At 44.5% G+C, this 25,778-nt stretch overlaps 2 protein-coding genes across 2 annotated transcripts in view; both read left to right on the forward strand.

Moving 5' to 3' along the window:
* Positions 1-21,188, forward strand: part of BCO1 (beta-carotene oxygenase 1) — a gene marked incomplete at its 5' end in the record, with an annotated part of 49,851 nt that extends 28,663 nt beyond the window's left edge. The window contains 5 exons of the mRNA XM_081031066.1: positions 838-932; positions 2,201-2,312; positions 4,241-9,923; positions 12,412-12,459; positions 14,041-21,188. Coding sequence (XP_080887192.1) covers positions 838-932; positions 2,201-2,312; positions 4,241-4,470 — 437 coding nt within the window. The 3' untranslated portion in view covers positions 4,471-9,923; positions 12,412-12,459; positions 14,041-21,188. The remainder of the gene's footprint in view (positions 1-837; positions 933-2,200; positions 2,313-4,240; positions 9,924-12,411; positions 12,460-14,040) is intronic.
* A 1,590-nt stretch (positions 21,189-22,778) lies between these two features.
* The window catches only part of GAN (gigaxonin), a 63,234-nt gene continuing 60,234 nt past the window's right edge, over positions 22,779-25,778 (forward strand). Inside the window, exon 1 of the mRNA XM_081031058.1 lies at positions 22,779-24,879. Within this exon, the coding sequence (XP_080887184.1) occupies positions 24,713-24,879 (167 nt within the window). The 5' untranslated portion in view covers positions 22,779-24,712. The remainder of the gene's footprint in view (positions 24,880-25,778) is intronic.

A 25,778-nucleotide genomic window follows, 5' to 3' on the forward strand; every position in this document is an offset into this window, starting at 1 on the left:
TGGACGCTATATTTTCACTGGCAGTTGGCTCCAACTACCTGGCATATTTCATAAGAGGGGCACTTTCATTTTCATATTCAGACTTAGAAATTTGACGCAACAGGCGTATATAAATATATATGCACTTACATGGACAAAATTTTAAGAATTTTTTTGAATTACAAAAATACTAAGTATAATAAAAATTTCACACAATGAAAACTTATAATGTACCATATAAAATATCAACTATAAGGAACTTATCACCCCAGCATGTTTTAAACTTTTTCTCTTCATTTTTAACATAATGAAAATAATTCTGTAATCATCCTTTTACACTTAATTCTTATGATATGGACACTTTCCCATGTTATTAAAATTCTTTGTAAACATTAATTTTTACATCATGGTGTTATATTTAACCAGGTTTATTTAACCATTCCTTACTGACACTCCTTTCCACAGATGCAGAAATTTCTTTTTCACACCCACACACACGTGCATGCACATGAGCCCTTTTTTTTAAAGAGCTTTAAAAAATTGCAGTAGCCTCTGATTGTAATCGTGCAATTATTTTTGATTTCTATCTTGGATAATTTACGATGTTTATATACTCAAAAACCTACGCCTGTCTTACCTTGCTCCTAAACCTTCTTATCGCGCTGGGGTAATTATCAGAGGTTCCCTCCCCCTGCCCTATGACCACCAACCACCCTGATCCAATCCAGGGCCTGAATCAAGTTCAGGGATCCTGGCCTGGGAGCTGTTTTGGTGGAAAAGATGCCCAGCCTAACAGAAAGGGCGGGTGGAGCCAGTCCTCAGTGGTGGGGGCTTCACCAGCTGTGTCCTTCTCTCTAGGCTTAGAGCTGCCTGGGATCAATTACACTCACAACGGGAAGCCATATCGATACATGTATGCTGCTCAAGTTCAGTGGAGTCCCATCCCAACCAAGGTACCGATCCCTGTGTGATCACAGCCTAAAACCATCACATCTGTCTGCAGAGCTGAATTCCCAGGGTCTCAGACTGGGTGACCTTGATCAGAAAAAGGGCAGGAGGGAGATTCCCTGGGGACAGGAAGTGGTAGGTCAGAGAGTGAGGTCAGTTTGGGACAAAATACATTGGATGCAATGATGAGCCAGGCAAGAGAGGGAGCCGTAGCTAATGGGCTGAAGCTCAGGGAAGCGATAATGGCTAGAGTCTGTCCGTCGATTTCTTCATTCCATACACGTTGATTGAGCACCAACTACCCTGTTTCCCTGAAAATAGGACCTGGCCAGATAATCAGCTCTAATGCATCTTTTGGAGCAAAAATTAATATAAGACCCGGTATTATATTGTATCGTATCATATATCATATCATATCATATCATATCATATCATATCATATCATATCATATCATATCATTACTATATAAGACCTCGTCTGATGTTATAGTAAAATGATACCGGGTCTTATATTAATTTTTGCTCCAAAAGACGCATTAGAGCTGATTATCCGGTGAGGTCTTATTTTCGGGGAAACACTGTATGGGCTGCAAGGTGGGAGCACCCAGGATAAGGTAGTGAACCGGGGATCCCAGTCCTTTCCCTCAAGGAGTTCACTCTTTCAAGCAGAGAGAGTATAGTTGAAACTTGGGGTGTTCATTTTGTGTTTTAAAACTATTTGTGGACCACTTGCCGTATTCCCAGGGACTATGTTAAGTGCTATACAGACATCACTTTTCCTTAATATCTTCATTTTTTAACAATAAAATGGAAAATCTTTTTTTAAAATGCAGTGAAGAAATGTACAAAGTAAGAAAAGTTTCCCACACACACATACCCACACCCTAAGGGGAAACAGGCGTCTTGGAGACTGAGAGAAGTCCAGGGACTTGTACTTTTAAAACAACAAAGGAGGTAGTATACTTTAAATGTTTGTTTATTTAACACATATACATATTGCGAGAAAAGGCCAAATACCAGATAAATTCAGATTTTTATTTTGAAAAGAATGCAGTGTGTAGTGTGAGCTGTGTGGGGGTGTTTGCTTCAAGTCAGAGGGAGGAAGCTTGCTGCTTCCATTCCTTTTGTTCTACTGACCCGCAGTAGATGTCTTTTTGGAGTCTACCCCGGAGGGGCTTCCTCCGCCTCGCTGCGGGCCTTGATGCCTTCCTGTTCCCAGGAAAGAAGCATGCTTCCCAGCAAGTCCTCTTTGTTTTCCTATTTGGATGTCCAGGTACTGAAATATGACATTCTCACGAAGTCATCCCTAACATGGAGCGAGGAGCACTGCTGGCCAGCGGAACCCCTGTTTGTGCCCACACCAGGTGCCACAGATGAGGATGATGGTAAGACTCCGGGAAGGGGAGCTTGCCCACTGTACTCTGCTTGTGATCACCCCTCAAACAGAGATGTCATTTGGGGGCAGGGACTCTCCCCACACCACACAGCTGCTGGAGTCTTGCTTTGAAACCCAGGTCTATCTGAGTCCAAAGCTACAGGTTAGGGACTCCCCAAGACTACCCATACCTCTGACATCAACTGCAAGGTTAATGGTCCCCAAGACCAGCCTCAGTTTTGATAGGACTCGCAGATCACACTGAAAACTTAAACACTCGTGGTTACAGTTTATCACAGTGAAAGGATACAGATTGAAAGAGAAGAGGTACATGGGGCAACACCTAGGAGAGTTCCACGAGTGGTGCTTCCAGCTGTCCTCTCCTGGGGGAGTTATGGACCACACCACCTTCTCCCAACAATATCGATGGAATATCGTCAACCAGGGAAGCTCACCTGAGCCTCAGTGTCAGAGCCTGTTAGGGGGCTTGGTCATGTAACCACGGTTGACCTTTAGTCTTTCGCCCCTCTGGAGGTCATAGATGACAGCGTGTGACCCAAAGATCCCATCCAAATCACTGTGTGAGGATAGGTTGTCTGGCTGACCCCAGGTAAACAAGGACACTCATCAGGCATTCCCAGGACTTGGAGGTCACCTCCTAGCAGCAAAGGTCGGGTCTCCCTTTAAGGGGATTAAATTGTTCACTACAGGAAAGCCTGCTTCCTGTCCACTGAGAACACTACCCTCTCCCAGAGTGGAGAATCTTGGTTTGAAAAATCATTTGCCTGCCTGGGTCAGAGTTCTTCACTGTCTGAGTGTGTAACTTTTCTATGGAGCACCTGAAAATGTGTATTTATGGCCCATCTCTCTTTCCTGGGTTTCCTCCTTGATTCTGCCTTTGACCCAGAAATGTCCCACCTATATCCCTGGGGGTGCTAAGAAGGTTAACAAGAACCAGAGGTGGGGCTATCCCACTGAGCCTGCCAGCTGCTTCCCTCAGGTGAGAAGGGAGTGGTTTTCTATCTCCTGAGCATGCATGGCATGGCACCAGGTGAGGGACCCCGTGTCACTGTCATCTCCAAAGTGGGGTATTTCCTTCTGCTGAGGCTGGCCTTCCACTGGGCTGCGTGAGTGTGTCCTATACATTCTCTCCATGGGCAGGGACTAGCATTGTTGTCATTGCACCAAAGGAGAGGCTCAGGGAGTGAAGTAACTTGCCCAAGGTCACACGCCCAGTGTCTACAGAGGTAGGATTTGAATCCAAGCCGATCTGACTTAATTTATGCTCAGCCACTCTGAAACCACCTGAGACCTCAGAAGAAGTACGAATGTTTGCTGGAAGTTTAATGCATGACTTCGTTTAACCCTCTATCCCTTGAGAGTGAGTGCTTAGAATGCTTCCATTTTACAGAGGGGAAAGCTGAGGCTGCTAGCATGCTGCATGTGCATGAGGTGAATTGGGCTCATTCAAATGCCATTTGAGTGCAACCAGTCTGAGTTTAACCTAGTGACATGTGTTGGCTTAAATGCTGCATCGAAACGGAATCTTTATAATCAGTCTCTAAACAGCAGGAAAGCAGCCATTCTGCAGTACGTGCAATAATTTATAGAGTGCTTTTTATGATTCACCATGTAAGAGATCCTCTCAAGCAACCCTGTGAAGGTAGAGAACATTATCCCCACTCTACAGATGAAGAGACTGAGGTTCAGAGAGGTAAAGGTTCTGGCCCAGCCAGGGATGGAAGCAGGTTCGCTGATTCCTAGTTCCCTGGCCTTACCCTTCTGCCTACAGAAAATATCAAATTCACTTCCTTTCTGTTTTGATTAGATACTTATGTTCAAAGAGGACAGGGAGACATGGCTAAGAAACCTAACCTTCCAGCTGGAGGAGGTTCAAGACTGCACTTTTATAAAGTGTCTCTTTTTGTTTCCCCAAAGGACTTATCTTATCAGCCATTGTCACTTCTGATCCCCAAAAGCCGCCTTTCCTGCTTGTTCTGGATGCCAAAAGTTTTACAGAACTGGCTCGTGCGTATGTTGATGTAGAGATGCACCTGGATCTCCACGGGTTATTCCTCCCAGATGCAGACTTGGGCTCGAGGAAGCAGGTCCCTTCCCAGGAAGTCGAGGACAAGGCTTCAGACTGCCACGTGCCCTCACGCAGCTGACGGGCTCGAGGCCCTGGGGAAAACAGCCCCACTGGTAGGCTCCCGCAGGACGCAAGATTCCGTCCCTGCCTGGGTGGAGTGGAGGTGTTTCCTTTCATTTCGTGCTTATTCTTTTGGTGTTTACTTTGAGACCAAGGTATGGAGATAGAGTTTATCAGTATCTTTTCTTTCATTTTATTTTGGCCATAAAAACCTTGTTTGAAAGTCAAATACTTATTGATCAGCTCTCGCACTTCTAAGGAAACCCCTTTCCACCACCACGAATGAGAAATTGTGTTAAGTCACGTACTCATTGTCTTAGAATGAGCAACCACCACTGACACATTAAAGAGACCGATAAATACTTAGCATTGCTCCGTCCTCTCCCCGCTTCAGTCCCTTCCCTCTCTCCCTTCTTTCCAGTGGCTTAGATTGTGCACCTCAGAGTTCTAGCTTTCTCAGTCATGCCGTTAGTAGACTATGTGGCCGGGAAGGCATGTCGCTTTGTCGTCATTTCATGCAAGGCATGACATAACATAAAATAATAAAAACTTGAAAGTCTGTTCAGACCTTATTTTATTTTTACGTGGCTTCTTTCCTCTGAAGTTCTTCTTTATTGTCTCCTTAGACAATAAAATAGAGTGGCAGAGTTCGATGGTTGGTAGCAAGCTAGGCGGCTCCCTGTACAACCAAAGGTTCAACAGATGGGTGTGGGCATCAGCCCCTTTACAGGAGGGGGTTAAAGGACTGGACACTGACCTGGCTGGCCATGGCCGAGGGGCCAGAATCCAGGATTGAGTCCCAGGCCAGGGCCGGCATGAGGAGTTCTTGCCTGATGCTGAGAACCCAAGCAGCAAGCTTCGCCCGTGTCTGTACAGGAAAGAAGGTTCTCCAAGATGAATGTGCAGCCAGGGTAGACCAGGCATTTAAGGCAGAGGTGGAAGGAGCTTGGTGGTAGGGATGGAGGAAGCTGGGAGCAAGCCAAACAGGCTCCTGTGTCAGTACTGGGAGCCCAGGGACATCTGAGTCCCACCTTTATAGTCTAATAGGTGCCTGGTGCAGGGTTTAGAGACAAAGTCTGGATAATACCCAGGTACCCACGTGATGGGGTTAGGGGAGCTGGGATTCCACCCTTATTCTTGTACCTGACTCCTCCCGAGTCTAGATTTCGTTCAGTCAGCAGCGAGGATTCTGTCTTCAGCACAAGAAGGAATCTCTGGTGACAGCACATGATATATCCAAGAAGGGGCAGATGGTCTTGGCTTTTGCCCTGCAGCCGCCCTGAAGCCATGCTTAGCTCCCACTCAAATGTAGGCTCCAGCAAGTCCGGGAGTTGTTTTTTTCTTTTTAATTCAAATTTTTATTGGAATAATTGTAGATACATGTGCAGTTCTAAGAAATAATACAAGAGACCCCACGTGGACTCTATAGTTTCCCACAATGGTTAACATTTTAGTACAATATCGTAACCAGGATATTGACATTGATTCAATCCTCAGACCTTATTCAGGTTTCCCCGGTTTTACTTGTACTGTGTGTGTGTGTGTGTGTGTGTGTGTGTAGTTCTATACAATTTTGTCATGTGTGTGAGTTTCTGGATCTCCCACCACAGTCAAGATACTGAATAAGAACGTCAGCACAAGGATGTCTCATTTTGCTTTTTCACCACACCTACCCCTCTCCCACCACCACCCCCATCCTTAACACCTGGCAACCACCATTTCTAAAATTTTGTCATTTCAAAAATGTTATATAAATGGAATCACACAGTGTTAACCTTTGGGGATTGGCTCCTTTCACACAGCAGAATTCCTTGGAGATTCATCTAAGTTGTTCCGTGTGGGGTGAGTTTTTATTCACTACTTTATCTTCAGCACCTAGAACACTGCCTGGTGGGTGTTGGATTTCAATAAATATTTGTTGGATGAATGAATGAATCTCCTCAACAAACAGATTCAACTCGATAATGTGCCAACAAGAAATGGATATTTTACTGAAGATCTCCTGGGAAGATGAGGAAAACAGTTCATACGTGAAACCCAATGACAGCACACAAAATGCCCACGAAGGTTCCTCTCTCCTGCCATCCCTGGTCTCTCCTCTGTCTCTTCCCGTTGGCTCCTCAAAACCTCCTCTATTATACCAGCATTTCCATTTCACCCTCAGCTTATAGATCCCATTGAACAAAACCCAAATTCTGGAGATGGCAGAATGATGCTCATATACCCTTCGTCAGAATTTTCTTCAGGGATCTCAGCACCTCCAGCCTTTGCAGGATGCATTGGGAGGAAATGTCAACTATGGTGGCCTAAGAAAAGTGTGATTGAGGTCTGCATTCAGGTGGCAGGGATGGAAAAGAGTTGTGACAAATGTGGCAGTCACTCAACTAACTCATTGTTCTACTTTAAATATTTGAGAAGAGGGTGGCATTAAAAAATGCTTCCCCACCTCGAGTCTACTCAATTCCAATTGCCAAACAGTACCCAGACCTAATCATGAAAGAGGGTGCAGTTCTGCAGCGAAGAAAAATATGTCTGTGGTTTGTTTACCTTGTTTAAGATGAGAGGTGAAATACCTGAATGATGAGGAAACTTGGCACACCAAACCTTTTTTTCTCAGTTTCAAAAACACCAAAGGTCAATCGATGCCAGGATATCCGATTTATCTTGGTCTTCAATTCCATCGCATTTCACACACAGGCCAGGGTAATTAGCTCGAAATGCCACAGGAGTTAAGACGCATGCGCCTTTCTTGAGGGGACCACAAGACAGCTTATCTTACCCTCAAGCCTTCCTCGTTACACTTCATGTGGGTGGAATACGTGACCAGGAAGTTCTGCAGGAAAAATCACTCCACATGTGTTTATTGCTTTGATAAAGCCACAATCTTTCACAAGTCCTCTAAGATGCAAGCGTCAGGTACACGGTAATCCCTCAAATATTTTCTGACACACTAAATTTTTCCTTTAAGGATTTCTCTAAGTTGATTCCCATTCAGAAATAAGCTGGATCTATATACCTGAGCAAGTCAACTCACACAAAAAATCGAAGTGCATTCGAGCTACGTCAGCATTTTAATGGTTCGTGCTCGTTTCCTCCCAACCGAAGTTACTGAAGGCTAAGAAAGTTGCTGGTCCAGGTTAAATACAAACACCTTTGATCGCTTCTTAAGTTGTTTTAAGACTGTTTGGGTGGTTTTTAAATGAGAAAGAAGTCTTTCCCGTGGCAAATCCGGACACGCAGACGCAAAAGTCATCACCACCTTCCTCATCATCCAACAGTGGTGAGACCTGTGGTCTCAACACCAACTTCCTTCTGGGCGTTTAGACTCAGAGGCCAGGTGCAGATACACACAGGCCTGACCGTACCAGCTGCTGGGCTGCAGCAGGAAACAGTCCCTCAAGGTCAAGCACCAACCAAGAAGCTTTCTTGGTTTCTAGGGACTTTCTCGGATGAGGCAAGCAAAGAGGGCTGTGGGAGCATTGTGGGGATGAGCCAGTCTTTTCTCCTGGTGATCAGGAAAGGCTCCCGGGAGGGGTACACCATCGGGAGCTGCCTGCATGGCCAGAGGGAGCAGCTGGCAAGGTGCTGGTCCTTGTAGGATTAGGGTGCAGCTCGGGATGAGGATTTGGAGGTGGATGTGTGTTGAATGAACAAAGCAGGTGTAGCATGAATTTCCCAATAAAGAAAGATTTTATTGGGAAATAAATATCTGCCTCTTTCTTCCCAATAAAGAAAGAGGCAGAACCTGGGCCTGGAACCAGGAGACAACATGGTAAACTTGGAAAAACTGAATTGTGGGGTAAAAGGTGGGCCATAGTACAGCTAGGTTCAACCAGACCCCCAAGTTATCTGTGCTCCAGTAAGAAATGGAATTGGAATTAAGATGTCTCCAATGGCTTCTTTAAAGACTGACAGTCATTTTTTAAAGAAATAATACTTTTTTTGAGATTTAATTTACATAAAATCCACTCATTTAAAGTATAAAATTCAGTGGTTTTTAGCATATTCAAAATTGTGTAACTACTACCACTGTCTAATTTTAGAACCTTTTCATCACCCCCCAAAAGGAACCCTGTACCCATTAAGCCATCCCTTATTCTGCACCCCTCCCCCACAAGTTCTAGCCAATAAAAAATCCACTTTCTGTCGCTATGGCTTTGCCTATTCTGGACATTTCATATAAATGGAATCATACAACATGGGGTTTTTCTGTGACTGGTTTCTTTCACTTAATATAATGTGTTCAGTTTTCATCTATGTTGTTGCATAAATCAGTACGTCATTCCTTTAGTGGCTAAATGACATTCCATTGTATGAATAGGCCACATTTTGTTTATTCATTCATCACTGGATAGATTTGGGTTGTTTCCTCTTTTGGGCTATAATGAATAATGCTGCTGTGAACATTCACGTATGTTTTTATGTGGACACATGTTATCATTTCTCTTGAGTATATTCCTAGGAGTGAAATTGCTGTATCATATGATAACTATATGTTTAACATTTTGAGAAACTCACAAACTGGTTTTCAAAGTGGTTGCACCATTTTACAATTCCACTAGCAATGTATGTCCACATCCTCCCTAATTTGTTATTATCTGATGTTTTTTTTTGGTCATCCTAGATAAAATGAAGTGGTATCTCACTGTGTTTTGATTTGCATTTCCCTAATGATAATATTGAACATCTTCCCGTGTACTTATTGGCCATTTGTGTACCTTTTTTAGGGGGAAATATCTACTCAAATTCTTTGCCATTTTTAAACTGGGGTATGTATTTGTCTTTCTATTGTAGTTGTGAGAGTTCTTTATATGTTGTGGATTTAAGTCCCTTATCAAATATATAATTTGCAATATTTTCACCTGTTCTGTGGGTAGTCTTTTCACTTTCTTGATGATACTGTTGAAGTACAAATGTTTTTAAATTTTGATGAAGTCCAATTTATCTAATTTTTCTTTTATCTCTTCTGCTTTTGGTGTAAATCTAAGAAACCATTGCTTAATCCCAAAGATTTAGTCCTATGTTTTCTTCTATGAGTTTTATAGTTTTAGCACTAACAGTAAAGTCTATGATCCATTTGAATGAATTTTTGTATGTAGGCTGAGACAGAGGTCCCACTTCATTCTTTTACATATGGATATCTAGTTGTCCCAGCATAAAAGTCACCTTTTAGGGTTGATAAATCTTCCCGGCGGAAAAAAAAAAAAAAGTAGCTCTTTTTTCTCCTTAATTCCTTAGAAGATGTTTCCTTCAACCAGCAAGAAGCAACTGTGGGGCAGCTCTCTACTGGTTCCAGCAAGGTCTTGGTTCACAGACCAGCAAACCAAGATGGAATCCTCAGTCAGTGGTGGCTCCCATGGCTCCTTCTGCATTGGAGATTTAGAAAATCTTCCTCCGTCTTCATCACTGGGTCCTGGTGAAGTTCCAGGGAAGTCCAGCATATGAGTGCTCAATTCAGAGTCATACGTCCAGGTAGGATTTTCTAGTATTTTCTTCCTTTAAGTACATCCACTGTATTCCAGAAGAGCCAAGAGTGACTGATGTCCCTAGATATCCTGCCCTATTTCAGGAAGTGGGAAAGCTGGTGGGTGTCTTCAGAACAGGTGAAAGGCATGGACAGGTTCCGATTTTTCTTTCAGTCTACCACTTGGGTTGGGCAAACAAGAGGCCTTACCCTAGTTCAGGGTTTTGGAAATTACCATTGAGATTAATGTCTGTGTCATTTGTGCGTTCTTCTCTCTTTAAGGCCAGGAACTGAGCTTTCTTCTTCTTATAATAATAATAGAACAGCTGACGTGTATTGACAACTCACTCTGTGCTAAACACTGTTTAAGCACTTCACATCCTGGTTCTCATGTAATCCTTGTAGCAACCCTGGTAGCATTCCCATTTTATGGATGAGAAAACTGAGCATCAGAAGTTAAGTAACTTGCCCAAGATCACACAGATGGTTCCTGCGACTCCAAAGTCCAACTTCTCTACTAGTTTAATTGCCTTACTCTTACTCACTTCTTCATCCTAGGGACTTCGTGCCGTGCCTGGTTTAAAGTAGGTACTTAATAAAAGGACAGCCCGGTAGGTGAGAACAGGACCTGCAGGTTCACTACCAGGCCTGGCTTTTGATCCTCTTTGTGCCTCAGTTCCATCATCTATAAAATAAAGATAGTACTTGTCCCTCATTCAAAGAGTTGGTAGGAAGCTTAAATGAAAGGTGCCTGATACATAGTAGTTGCTCAATAAATTTTAGTTATTTTATTAATGAGCCTTAAAAGCAGATAAACAGTTAAATCTTGGCTCCCCACCCTTACTAGTCTTATGACTTTTGACAAGTTGTTTAATCTCCCTGTGCCTCTGTTTCCTCATCTGGGAAGTGAGGGTAATACCAGGCCTACCTCACAGGGCTACGGTGAGGATTAAATAATGTTCTTAAAGCCTTTAGAAGAAGTGCCGGCCACTTCCACATCGCATCGAAGTTGCCTAAGATCGTGTGGGCAGTTCATGCGGAGGATGCTACTCATATGCCCTTGAATGAAAGAGGCTCCTCCTCTGTTTGGAAAGAGCCTTCCGCCTGGTGTGGTGAGAGAGGAAGAAGGGCTTGGCTTCCCAGGCACCCCGAGTAGTGCAGTCCACCCAGGTGGCCGTTGGCATCAGAGACGACATAAGCAGATCCCTGGCCCATCCAAAACAGTGTTTGTACAACAAACCCAGTCTAATCGGGCATGACCAGAAGACCCTCAGATCGTTAACGAACAGGGTCTCTGACTTACACGGCCTCATGTAACAACGGCTCCTAGGACTGATGTGAAAAAGGGGTCCTGTGTATCAAGGACGCAGGCCAGTGCCTGGCACGAACGAGTGATCCAGGAGAGGACGTCCACGTGGCAGGGATTTTTGTCACTTTGTTTCATTACCACACCCTTGTCTGCAGTCGCGCTGTATGAGTTTCCCATTGCTGCTGTAACAAATGACCGCAAACCAGGGGGTGTAAACCAGCACAGATTTAGTCTGACAGTTTTGGAGGTCAGAAGTCCAAAATGGTTCTTATGGGAATAAAATCAAGGTGTCAGAAGGGTGTCCGTTTGGGGGCTCTTCGGGAGTCTTGTTTCCTCGCCTTTTCCAGCTTCCTCATTCCTTGGCCCACGGCTCCGTAGCACATCACCCTTTCTCCCCGTTTCCAGCGTCACATCACTTTCTTCTCTTCTGTATTTAAATCTCCCTCTGCCTCTGTCTCACACGGGCCCTTATGATGACATTTATGAGCCACCGGATAATCCAGGATAATCTCCCTACCTCGAATTCCTTACCTTTATAACATCTGCAAAGTCCCGTTTGCCATATAGGTGACATTCACAGGTTCCAGGTATTAGGACCTGGGTATCTTTGGGGCCATTACTCAGCCTACCAGAAGCACCCAGCTCTTAATGCACACGATGAATATTTGTTGAGTGAATGTTAGCCATTTAGTATTGTTATTGGCATCGTCTTGGCGCGTCCTTTCAGGAATTACCATAGCAACATGTGTGGTCTCATCTTCAAGTCTTGCTCATGTCTCACCCAAATCTTACCTTCAGTGCAGATTTCCTGACCCTATTTTAATGTTGCAACTTGCTTCCTCCATCACTCATACTCCTAATCCCTTTATCCTGCTTAACTTCCTTTCTCCCCCACCTCCCACCCCCCAGCATTTTTTTGCCTTCTGGCATACAATACAATTTACTTATTTATTACATTTACTGGTGTTTGTTCATCTTCCTCACTAGAGTGTAGCTCAAGGATTACATTTGGGACAAGGACTTTTCTGTTTTAGTCTCAGATGTATCCTAGGGGTCTAAAACAGTGCCTGGCACATAACAGCTGCTCAATACACAACTGCTGAATGCATGTATGAATGGCCTAATCAAGTTTCCTTTCAGCTACGAGTCTGATTCTTTATCTTTCTATCTTTCATGGCCGATCTCAGCTTTCATGACAAGGAGTCACTGCCTGTGGTGAAGCCAATTGATTCTAGGTAACCTATGTTTTATCCTGTTCACAAGTCTCCACCCCGTTCCATTAACACTCTGGCAGTTTGGATCTCTAAAACACAGATGACTTCAATTCTCATCTCCATCAAAACTTGCGAAAGTCTGGGAGGGAAATGGATGGCTTGGCTTTGTATATTTATTGAAGGATAAACTTTTCTGACTTCAGATGATTGCAGCATTGGGAGGGTATGCGGTCCCTGGCTGACATTGCTGCGGTTTGCTATGTTGGGTTATACTGTTTTTACTAGTCTGCCTAGAGGTAATGAGTCTGTGGTTTCTGCAGTTGGTCAGGCTCAGGATTTTTGTTATGCAGGGGTCTTGAGCACCCGAGGGGGCATGATGGAGGGGCTTCAGGGTGCCCATGGACTTCTACATATTGCATGTGAAGTTTTGTGTGTATGTATGTTCTCAAGGAGAGTAGAGTCCATAGCTTGTATCGGCTTCTCAATAGAGAAAGTGAAGAACTTGTGCCCTGCTGTAGCTGAGTGGATTCTGTGATTCTGTGACTCATGATGTACAGCTCAAAGCAACAGGCTGTACACAGCTTGGAAAAAAAAGGTAATCATTTGAAAGGCACGGCCTCGTCTCCCCATCCCTACCCCCTTAACAAGTCCCTAAGTTATTGTGTTAAAGAGGCTGAGCCAGGTGCTGTTTCAAATCTCAAGATGATCAATCTCAGTTTTTGCAAGACTCTGGGCATTACCTGAGGCTTCAATTTTTCTCATAGGTAGAATTGGGATGGCTCTATTTTCTTTGATTTTTGTGTGAATATGAAAGTGCTTCAAGGGTACCAAATGCTATAGAATTGCAAAGTATTAATGACAAAGGGAATGTGCCTTTTTTTGCTATGTGGCAACAGACTTGCTTGTTCCCTACTCCATCCATCCATCCATTCGTCCATCCATCCATCCGTCCATCTATTCCCCCATCCACCCACGTATTCATCCATCTATCCATCCTCTTTGTCCATCCATCTACTCATCCTCCCATGAACATTAATTTCCTCACAACATGCATAAAAGTTAATATGTGCATGACAAAAGCTTTATATTCAACTCTAATCCTCATAAAAATCATGAACTGAGGTTCAGAGAGCTCAGGCCACTTGCTCACAATCACACCGCGGGAACGTGAGGGAGCAGAGCCTGATTGAAAACCTAGTTCCGTCTGATGCCAAGGGTAATACTCCTCATGACCGCCCACCAAAACTCTCTTAGGGACAGAGGAGAGGGAGCCACCTGGCCCAGGAGGAAGGCAGAGGGATGGGTCTACCAAATACAGCACCTTGAAAAGTTTGACCTTAAAATCATGTGCCTGTTACGGTGTACTGCATATTATGCCCATGCTTGTTTTAATATCAAAGAACTTCCCAGCAACCCGTAAGTACAAGTGAAGCTTTGGGAAGGGGGTATACTCCAGTGCAGCTCTCTGCTGCAATCCTCACCACACACCCCATTTCCCATGTCAGATGTTTGTGGTTCATGTTTGACCCTTATCTCCTGGGTTGGACTAGAAGCTCCTGGAGGACAAGATCTGAATCTGATTCCTCCTTTCTCCCTCCCAAGGCCTAGCCCAGTACCCAGCAGGAAACAAGTACACAGATCATGAATTTTGCAAATACTTACTGAATTCCTGCCTAACCAAGTAAGGTGCCCTGGGAGACACAGATGGATACGATGTGGTCCCAGCTCTCAAGACATTGATAATTGAGCTAGAGGAGTCAAGCTTCCAGAATCTGCATGAAAACGATCTTCCTAAGACTATTGGCACAGCATTGTAAAAGCTTGGGACTGTAATATAGCAATAGAGGAAATGGTAGGTAATTAGACAACAAAGTTTCATTAAATAGGGCAAATTTTGTGAAAAGTGACAACCTGTTCCTCTGGAAAGGTAGCATTGTGTCAATTAAAGAGCACACCTTAAAGTCGCAAAGTACAAATTATCGATGTTGAAACTGCCATTTCCCAAGATGGAAAAGTTGAAAGCACCTGCTCTAGATGCTATCTACTTTGCCAGAAGGGTCTCAGTCTCTGATTGCTTTGCCTTTCAGGGTCATGTTCAGAATTTTAGCAGCGCAGGTAAACCCATGTTCCTTTCTACCCAACTTGCGTAGGTTCTGTGTTTATTAGATTCAGTTCTACTCATCAAATATTTATCGAGCTTACCTGATGTAGCTGCCAGGCAGGGAGATGTGATGAATAGCTCACGAACTTTGCAAAAGTTTGTGAGTCAAAATCCTGGCCTCTCCACAGATCAGCTGGGGAACATGGGACAGGGTTTCACTTCTCTGAGTGTTGGTTTTTTAAACCATAGCATGGAGATCCTAATACTTGTCTTGTAGGTTGCTATAAAGATTCGTTAGGTGATGGACATAAAGCTCCCTGCCCAGGGAACTGCACTGAATAAGAACTCCACAGATGGGTACTAGTAGCAGTGACAATCGCAGAAAAATTAAGGAAGTGATCTCTGATTTCCAGTCTAGCGAAAAGACCAATGTTAACAGATAAATGTCATTAGTATGACGGTTGTGACTGTTTTCTTGACTATTTTAAGTGAACATTTACTGAGCCCTTACTATGCGCCAAACACTATGCTAAACAATTGTACCCAGATAATCTCATTTATTCTGCACAAAACCATAGATAACAGGAACCACAACTCCCCAATGAGGAATAGGCTCAGGGTCACGGAGCTGGAAAGTAGGGTTCGAACCTAACAGTCTGGCTCCAGAAGTAGATTTCAAGGCACAAACAGTGAGATAGAAAGAAGCCAGGAGAGGCCGCACAGAGGTGATGCTGCAGCAGCGTGCAGATTTTTCGGCATCAAAGTCATGGGAGAAGGAAACCAGGCAGAGGGAAAGCTGATCCAAAGAGCTGGCAGGATGAACAGCTTATGCTGTTCAGGAATTCAGATGGTCTATGTAGAGCGTGTGGGATGGAAGATGGGGGGTCTAGAAGATGAGGGTAGGGAAGCAGGAGGGGGCCGGATGATGAGACACCCTCATGCGCCAGGATCAGGGATTTGGACTTTCACCTGGAGGAAATTGGGGGACCAATGAAGGATGAGACAGACAGGATCACTGGCACGTAGGGAATGTAATCTATCTGCCTATGTTCAAAGAGGAAATGACTCTGGGTGGTATATTTGAATAATTAGGCCATATATTTTCCAACTAAATTACTACTTTCTAGATATTGTTTATGTGCAAGTCTCACCATTTCCCCTACTAGCCTAGAAGTTCCATAAATGTTGATTCTAATTGCTTTTGTTCTTCCACAAGTGCCTGATATATGGTACGTGTTTAAAAATTCTGTTAAATGAATGAGTGATTAAAAGCATGAATAAATGAATGAATGAATAATTCTCTGAATAATTGAATTTTGAGCTGGATTTTTAAAAAAATGCGTGTATTTGAGGTGGATCAGAGACCTAAATGTGAAAGAAACAAAAAGCCTTCTAGAAGAAAGCATAGGAGAATATCATCATGAATGTAAAGATTTCCAAACGAACATGAAAAGCACTAGCCATAAAAGAGAAGATTGATAAATCGAACTTCATTAAACTTAAGAATGTCTGTTCATCCAAGACACCATTTAGAGAGTGAAAAGGCAAGCCACAGATTAAGAAATCTGTGTTTCCATGTATAATAATAAAGAACTCCTAAAAATCAATTTGAAATTCAATTTTTAAAAATGAGGCAAAACTGGAACAGCACTTAAAAGTTATCCAAGTGGTCAAAAAGGATATAAAAAGGTGCTCAACGTCATTATTCATTAAATTAAAACAAGAAGATAAGGTAAATTAAAATAAAAACAAGATACACTACACACCCACCAGAATGGGTAATTAAAAGACTGACACCACCAATTACTGGAGGATGTGGGGCAACTGAAACTCTCATACCTGACTGGTGGGAGTATAATTTGGTACAACCACTTTGGAAAACTGTTTGGCAGTATCTGCTAAAGCTGAACATATACTCACCTTATGACCCAGTAACTGAACTCAGACACATCCACAAGAGAAAATAATGCACATATCCACCCAAACACTTGTTTAAGAATGTTTATAACAGCTTTATTATAATAGCCCCAAACTGGAAACACTCCAAACATTCATCAACAGAACAATGCATAAATAAATTGTGGTGCATTCACACAAAGGTATGGTCAGAGTAAGAAAGAACCAGCTATTGCTACAAAGAACAAAACGGAAGAATTTCACAGACATTGTATTGAGTGAAAAAAGCTAAATGCAAATGTTCAAGAACTGGAAAATACAATCAATAGCAACAGAAGTCAGAACAGTGGTTTCCTTCGGGAGGTGTTGACTGGAAATGGACCTGAGGATACTTCTCAGTTACTGCAAATGCTCTTTATCTTGATCCATGAATCACCTGGTGCTTTCACAGGTGTATCCATATGGAACAACTCATGGAGCTGCATACTCGACTGTAGGTTGTACCTCGATAGGACTTTTTAAAAAGATAATGTATTAAAGTGTTAATTAGTTTCGAAACTGGCTGGCTAAAGAGGTCTAACCTATTTCAGAAAATATCAGATGAATTTAAATATTAAAAAAATAAAATTAAATGGTGGAGAATGGGGAAAAAAAGAGTAGAATGGGATGTTCAAAGAGCTGGAGTAGGACATTGAAATGTGAGAAACAAGAAGTGAGATTAGCAACCCAAAGCTGGAGATGAGGTAGCTGGTGGGGCCCTGACTAGAGGGGAAGAGACTAGCTTTCAACTTGAAAGTCAAATAGAAGCTAGTAAGTCCTGAGCTGGGCAAGGATGCCATGAAAACCAGGGTGACGACGGTGGTGATGATAGCAGTGATAAACATAACAGCATCTGTTCTTTATTGAGCACCTGTTATGTGCCAGACCCTGCTGTCAGTGCTTTGCTAGTACCAACTCATTTAATCCTCATAACCACTCTCTAGAAGTTACTATGATTATCCCAGTTTTACAGAGGGAGAAACTCAAGAAGTGGAGTAACTGAACTGGAGTCTCCGAGGATAGAGGAAAGAGACCCGGGGGAGGCAGTAAGGAAATCCAATGAATTAAAGAAATTCAGATGACTTCACAGACATTTAGACAGGTCTGAGGAGCAGGCAAATTACTTGCACAATATAAATTCTGCAGAATAAACCAGCTCATTGTACACCCAGCAGTGTACTGGCTGGAATTCGAGGGGGAGACAAAAATTCATTATGTTTTACATGCTTTCAGGTACATAAACAACACACAATATGCAAAATAAATTTACAGGGTACAAGTGCAAAGTGGTACTTTTCTTGAAGAAGAAAAATAAAGTTTCTTGCAATGTACTTGTTTGAAAGAAGTTATTGGGGTTACCATTCAAAATTTATGTATATACATATATATGTATATATTTGTATATATATATGCGTGTACACACACACACACACACACACATAGCAACTCATACAACTCAACACTAAAAAAACAAACAATCCAATTTAAAAATGGGCAGAGGACCTGAACAGACATTTCTCCAAAGAAGACATACAGATGGCCAATAGACATAAGAAAAAAATGCTCAACTGCACTAAATAAAAACCACAATGAGACATCACCTCCCACCTGTCAGGATGGCTATCACTAATAAACCAACAAGAAGTGTTGGCACAGATGTGGAGAAAAGGGAACCCTCGTGCACTGTTGGTGGGATTACAAATTGGTGCAGCCACTATGGAAAACAGTATGGAGGTTCCTCAAAAAATGAAAAACCGAACTACCTTATGACCCAGCAATTCCACTCCAGGGTATTTATCCAAAGAAATCCAAAACACTAATTCAAAAAGATTTATGTACCCCTATGTCTACTGCCGCACTATTCACAATAGTCAAGATATGGAAACAACTGAAATGCCCATCAACAGAGAATTGGATAAAGAAATTGTGGTACATTTATACAATGGAGTATTACTCTGCCATAAAAAAAAATGAAATCTTACCATTTGCAACAACACAGATGGACCTAGAGGGTATTATGCTAAGTGAAATAAATCAGACTGAGCAAGACAAATACCATATGATCTCACTTATGTTTGGAATCAAAAGAACAGAATAAAGGAACGAACAAAGCATAAATAGACTCATAGATACAGAGAAAAAACTGATGGTTGCTAGATGGGAAGGGGTGGAGGATGGATGAGAAAGGTGAAGGGATTAGGAAGCAATTAGCAAATTGATAGTTACAAGAGTCACGGGGATGTGAATACAGTATGGGGAATATAATCAATAATACTGTAAAAACTATGTATAGTGTCAGATAGGTATTAGATTTATCAGGGGGATTACTTCATAAATTATATAAATGTCTAACCACTATGCTGTATACTGAAACTAATATAAAATAATATTGAATGTCAATTGTAATTTAAAAAAGTATATAGTCATGGGATATAAAGTACAGAATAGGGAATACAGTCAACGGTATTGTAATATCTATGTACAGTGTCAGATGGGTAGTGGACTTGGTAGGTTATCAGTTCGTGAGGTGTGTAAATGTCTAATCACCATGTTGTTTTGGACACCTGAAACTAATAACAAAATTCATTAATTTAAAAAAAGAAAGGATGGAGAGGATAAAAAGAAAAGTTACTGGGGCAACCTATGTCCAGAGCTGTTATATGATGACCATGTCAAGTTTGGAAGTTTCATTTCAGGTTGTTTGAATCACTCTTGATAATTCATCTTCCTCCAAGCTGGCAATGTCAACTTAGACAACAAGGGATAAAAAGGTCCAGGAAGATTTGTTCTTTCTTCTTCCCTTCCCTGCTTCCCTCCCTCTCTGTAAGTATGTTATCTGTTGAGCACATAATATATTCCATGCATTGTTTTAGAGACTGGGGATACTGTGATAAATAACATAGAAAGTCCCTGCCAGACCTCATGAACCCTACATGACAGTCGTTAGAGACGCACAATACACAAATAAACATGTATAATCTTAGGGAGTGATTACATATACTGAAGAAAAATGAAGCGGGTTAAAGGGAGGTATTATACAGGAGGATAAGTAAAAGTCTTTCTGAGAAGTTGACACTTGAGCTGTGATCTAAGTAGAAGGAAAGAGCAAGCTATGAGAATATGAAGAAAGAGAGTTCCAGGCTGAGAAATCAGCCAGTGCAAAGGCCCTGAGGTGGGCATCTGAGAGACCTGTTCAACGAAGAGCAAAAAGGTTGGTTTGGTTAGTGCACACTGAGCGAGGAGTGTGCTAGGAAAAGAGGTCACAGAGGAAGTACAAGGCCAGATCACCCAGGACTTTGTAAGGCACGGTAAGGACTTTGGATTGTTTTTTCCCCTAAGATTGAAAGGAAGCCTTTGGAGGGTTTTGCACTGGGAAGTGACTTGATCTGATTAACTTATGGGGAGAAAGAACTCATAAGGAGGCAAGAGGAAAAGCCGGGAGAGCAGCTGGGAGGCTATTACAGGAGTCCAGATGGAGTTAATTGGTGGCTGGACCAAGGTAGAACCAGTGGAGGTTGTGAGATGAGGCTGGATTCAGGAGACAGTCTCCAGGAAGAGCAGGGTTTGCTGGTGAATTGGATGTAGGGTGTGAGAGACAGAGAGGTCAAGAATGTCCCTAAGTTTGGGTAAATGAAGATGCTGCCATTTATTTGGGGAGTTATTAGGTTTAAGGGGTAGAATCAGAAGTTTATTTCTGACATGTTATGTTGCAGGTATCTATCAGACATTCAGCTAAAATAGGCTGTTATCTATATACCAGCTTGGAGTTTGGTGGGAATTACAAAAAACAACATCTGAACTAATCCCTGTGGATAGAAGACTCTCAGTTCTCCCTACCCATTAACAGTTATTCATTCAGCAAATATTTATTGAGTGCCTGTCAGGTACTGTGCTGAGTGCTAGGGAGTAGTACAGCATGGATTTGGACAGAAGCAGTTTCTACCTTCATTATAGCTTAATTAGTTCACGTGTTTCTGCGACACTTCTCTGAATATTGTATAAATATATAGAAGCAACTCTCAAGAGTTATAAATACTGAGATGTTCTCTGACTCAGCGATTTGGAAGAGCTTAAATTGTCAGAAAGAAAGGAACTATATATAGATTTGGACAAATGACAGATTTATCCAATAAAGTAGTTGAAGAACCGCCTTAAAATGAATCAGAAGAGACTGTCTCAACCAAATTAACGTTTACGAAGAGTCAACAACTTGGTATAATGGAAAAGCTTATAGGGCTGGAAGGCAGAAGCTCTGGGCCTGTCTGTTCCACCCAACAAGGTCACATGTATGACCTTGACAGAGCTGTTCGCTCATCTTCAGTTTTCTCCTCAATAATATGAATCCATCGGATGTTAAGATTTCCAAAGAGCTTTCAAACTATTAATTTTTTTCTTTGTATTAGTTCTTTTACTAGACTCTTATTCCACCTTCTGACATTTATTAAAAAATATAACCCCAAACCTAAGATGATTCTTCTTTGATGGATTATTTTTCAAAGCAAATATATTTTTGTTGTGCTTTTGCAAGTGGAAATTGCTTTCTTATTTTTTTCTAATTGTAAAAATGATACAGGACCAGAAAAGCAGAGAGAAAAAAAACTCTACAATGATACCACTGAAGTAACTGTGTTTTTACCATCACTGTATCTGCAACATGTACCCTATAGCAGGTGCTTAATATCTGTTGAATAAATTACTGTTAATATCTTGTCAACATCCTTTGTAGTCTTCAGAACAAAAACAAACAGAACAAAACAAAACAAAAAAAAACCAAGACCTCTCTCTGGGGGTTTGTTTAGCCTCTAAATCAGAAGGGGACAGTTATAGTCACCAGAGACAGAAACTGCTGGGACAATATCGCGTCTCTTAGATTACACGTTTCACAACAGCTGATGTCTTACATCTATGGAATGTAGGGAGACAATAATACCAAATATACCATTCTGATGGCCATAAACAATGTCAAGGGCGGCTCAGTTTGAGCAATATCAAGAAAGGCTACAAAACAGTCCATAGCCCAATCAGGAGTGGTTCCAACAGCAGATGGAAGGATAGGTTCTGCGCCCCCAATCATTCCTCCCACAATCAGGCTCTCTTGCTTCCCTATACCACCACAGTGAATTTTCTTGGGGCACCTGAGTTCAACTCAACCATTTTTACTGAGCCTAGTGCCCTTTTGATTGTTTACTCCCTTCTCAGTAAACCAAGATGGGTTTCTGATTGATGGGAAATGAATTAAAGCCAGATCCTGTCTGCAGACATATGCTGCGTCTTTATTTCCCAAATCGAATTAGTGGCTAATGTTGAAAAACTGGGATGTTCAACATGTGAATCTGAATTGTCACATCTCTTGAAAAGTCATTGGATTTGGCACCATTGGGCTCGTAGCCCATGGAGCAATCAGCTGAGGAGCAGCCTCCCACTAGGGACAGGGTGTGTGTCCTTCAGCTCCGCGTAATCCCACCTGCCCGTACTGTGTTACATCCTGCCTCCACTGCTCCATTACTCAACTTGCTACCTCTAACTAATTGTGCAAAAGTATCAGGGGCCACCTACTAAGCAGCCTGGTGGAGCTCAGAAACCAACATATAATATAAATCAATTAATTACAGTGCAGTGCGGTCAGTGCAACACAGAAAGCAAGAAGATGGCATAACATGGGACTCTGCCCTGAGAAACTGGTTGGAGGTTCCCTGAAGGTCATGTTTGAGCTGGGTTTTAAAGGATGAATGGGAATTATTCAGACCAGTGGGTTGGTGGGAAATACTGCAAACAGTGGGGGTGGTATTGAAAGCATAGACAAGGTCTTCTGCTGATCAGCTCCCTGTTACATAGGCGACCCTCTCACACCAGCAACTACCTTTCCCATGAGTGACACTGGTCTGTCTACATCCTCTGCCCACGTCTTCCCATTCCTTCCTTTTGTCAAAACACCAGAGAAGGTTAACCTCTACCAGGAAGAGCCTGCCTGACTAATCCCCACTTACCTCCAGTTACTTCAACTAAGGAAACACTCCCATTCTAGGATAACTGGTTGGTTGCCTGAGAATGATTCTGTTATTTGAGCTCTTTGTTTTGTTTTGGAACCTCTGACATTTGAAGAATAGAACAGCATTCCAAGCAATTAATCAATAAGTATTTATCAAATACCTACATTGTGTAGATAACTCTCTCTGTCATATATATCATTTTTGACCCCAACACCCCAGCTGAGAAAGAAGACAAACACAAATAAACTAAGAACAGAGGATACAATTTGGAAAACATTTATTAAGTGCCTCGTATTCACAATTTTTTTAATTCCTCCATCCATCCCACATTCACTGAGCACTGAGCTAGGGCCAGGCATTGTGCTTAGCACTTGGAAATTCAGACACACTAAAATATACAAACTAGCAGGTGAGACAGATCAATAAACCCATTACAATAAGTTTCCTGCCAGAGCAATGTTCAAAGTACAGCAACAACTTGGAGAGAGGAGTGTGGACTCCTCCCAGAGATACTGGAAAGGTCTTATGGAAAAGCTCAAGCTGCTTATCTTGTTTTTTCACTTACATTTTACAACATACATAAAAACAGAGAGACTAGTACAACAAAGCTCCAAGCACCCATAATCTGGCTTTAACAATTAGTAACCACTTCTGATTCATCTATACCCCCAACCGCTTCCCTGTATCCCTTCCTTTTGTTTCGAAGGCAATCCTAGACATTTTTATCATTTCACCCATATTGAGCTGCGTTTGAAGAAGGAACTGGAAGTGTCTGGACCTGCCACTAGTAACATCTTTCTCCCCATCTATTCTTCTGCCAGTGACACCACCAGAGTTAACTACTCTCATTCCTGCCAGTGACTCCACAGCCCTGGGTAGTTCCGGGTCAAGACCCAAGACTTCGCTGGAGCCTTGGGGGAAGGAAAAGACTGAGCTGATCCAGTGGAAACACCATCCTGCCTGATCTGGAATGCTGACCACATTCCTCTGGCCCTCGGTCCTCGTGAAATTGCTAATGCTTTAGAACCTTATTGAGTCCATGTACAAAATGGTGGCTCTAGTTCACATTCCCACGTGCTCTTGGCAACCTCTGGGGCAACCTCAACCGCCTAGGGCCTGCCCCGCAGTCAGAGCTGACCCAGAGTCGCTTTCCGACAAAACCGAACGTCTGGCTTCTCTAGCTTCCTTCCCTCCCTTCCGCGTGTCCTGGCTCTCGCTAAACGGTATCAACATCCACGCAGTTACTTACTCGACGTTATCCTGGGCTCCCCGCCCTCACAATTCTGCCTAGTCTTTCAGAGCTCTCCACTGTCGTCCTCCTCTAGCATCGCCCTTCCAGCCAGACCACCATTCCCTTCGCTCAAGCACTGCAGCATTTCCGCATCACTCGGCCTCTAGCACCCCCGCCCCAACCCCATTCTCCAGGCAGCAAGCAGCCGAGTGATCGTTAGAAAACGCCCTGCTCACGCCCCTTCATGGTTCAGGACACCTACAGGAACCGAGACCAACCTCCTGACTACAGCCAAGGAGACCCTGCAAAATGTGGGACCCGCCGCTTCCGTCTCCCGCTTCATCGCTCTAGGCCGCGACCGAAACGCTCTTTTCAGGGCCTGTTTCTCAGGGTCTCCGTGCTCTGGCCCGGGAAACCGTTTTTCTCTCGCAAGTAACGAAAGCTACACCCACCGCGCCCTGGCTTACAGGCGTTGTCGCACGTGAGCGCACAACCTGTCATCTTCCTTTTGCAGGAGACGTTGAGGAGGGGCACCTTACCCACGATCACACAGCTAGCGAGTGCAAGAGCCGAGGCTCGACGCTACAGAGGCTACCGGCTTCCCCACAAAGTCCCAGTCTGCCCGCACACCCCTCCAACGCCGCAGCGATCACTCTTAGCTGGCGACAGCCCGTGGCCACGCGGGGGCGAGGACCGGAGGGTCCCACGGAGGAACGAGGCTTCTGATTGGCCGCCTCCGGCGACGGCGGGCGAGCAGGAGGGAGCGAGGGCGTGGGGGCGTCGCGGAGAAATGACGCAATGCAGCGGCTCCTTAAAGGCACCGGCCTCTCGCGCCACGGATGGCGCAGGCGCGTTCCGGGGGCTCCGGCTTGTTCATCGAGTGCTCCGAGCCGGGCCAAGCGGGTGCGCGCGCGCGCGGGCCGTGCAGACGGGGCGCGCGCCGGACGTGGACAGTTCCAGGGGTCCTGCCGGTCAGTGTCGGGAGCGGGACGGGCCCGCTGAGTAGCGGGCGCCGCGATGGCCGAGAGCAGCGCCGTGTCCGACCCTCAGCACGCCGCGCGCTTGCTGCGAGCGCTCAGCTCTTTCCGCGAGGAGTCCCGCTTCTGCGACGCGCACCTGGTCCTCGACGGCGAGGAGATCCCGGTGCAGAAGAACATCCTGGCGGCGGCCAGTCCGTACATCAGGTGAGGAGGGGGCCGGGCGGGGCCGCGCTGCCGGGAGCCCAGGGGCGGGGCGGGCCGGGCGTGGCCCCGGAGTCGTGTCCCCACCCTCAGCCGCCGGGGTCCCTCCCGGCCGAGCCCTGCCGGGCCCCCGGGACAGCTGCCGCGGCTTCGCCCACCGCCGGGTCGAGCGCCGCACGGGTCCCTCGTCCCCCTGGCGTTGACCCGTCCCGGGGCCGCCATCCCCTCGCCATCTCTGCTCCGCTGCCCACGGCCCGGCGCCCGCCCGGGCCTCCGAGCCCCGCAGGCCCCCGCACGCCGTCCTGGGCCGGCCCGCGACCCGCATCCGCGAGCAGGGCGAGGCCGCGCCGGGGAAAAGCCGCCCCCGCCGCCGGGCCCAGCCGAGCGATCCCGGCTCAAGTTTGCCGGCCGCTCGCCTCCAAAGCGACGCGCTGTCGGCGGGGCCGGCGGCCCGGAGCGCCCCTCCCGCGGGGAAGGCAGACAAACAGCTTCCACGCCGGGTGTGGGCGCCGGGAAAGCCCCACTGGACCGTCTCCGTCGGGCGGGCGATCTGACCCCCCAGGCCGGCGTTCTGGTCCAGCGTGCTTTTTCCACTCGTGGGAATCCCGTTTAAAATCGGGGCTGTGCGTTAGAGACACACGTTACGATACGCCGCAGCGAACGTGAAAAGACTGTGATTCTCGGGATGTGCTCGCCACGCGAGGACCAGGAGATTTCGGCGACTCCGAGGACATTTTAAAACTCGAGTAAAACAAAGCTTCACCTGATTTGCCGTCTCAACTAACCAGATTGAAGAGTGATAAGATAAAGGCTCAAATGATAATTATCTTAACAAGATAAATGGGCATCGGATCTTTCGGGGGGGGGGGCTGTTAACTTTTCTTACAGCAACTTTCTCGCAA

The sequence above is a fragment of the Rhinolophus hipposideros genome (assembly GCF_964194185.1).
Source record: "Rhinolophus hipposideros genome assembly, chromosome: 21".
Taxonomy (NCBI): Eukaryota; Metazoa; Chordata; class Mammalia; order Chiroptera; family Rhinolophidae; genus Rhinolophus; species Rhinolophus hipposideros.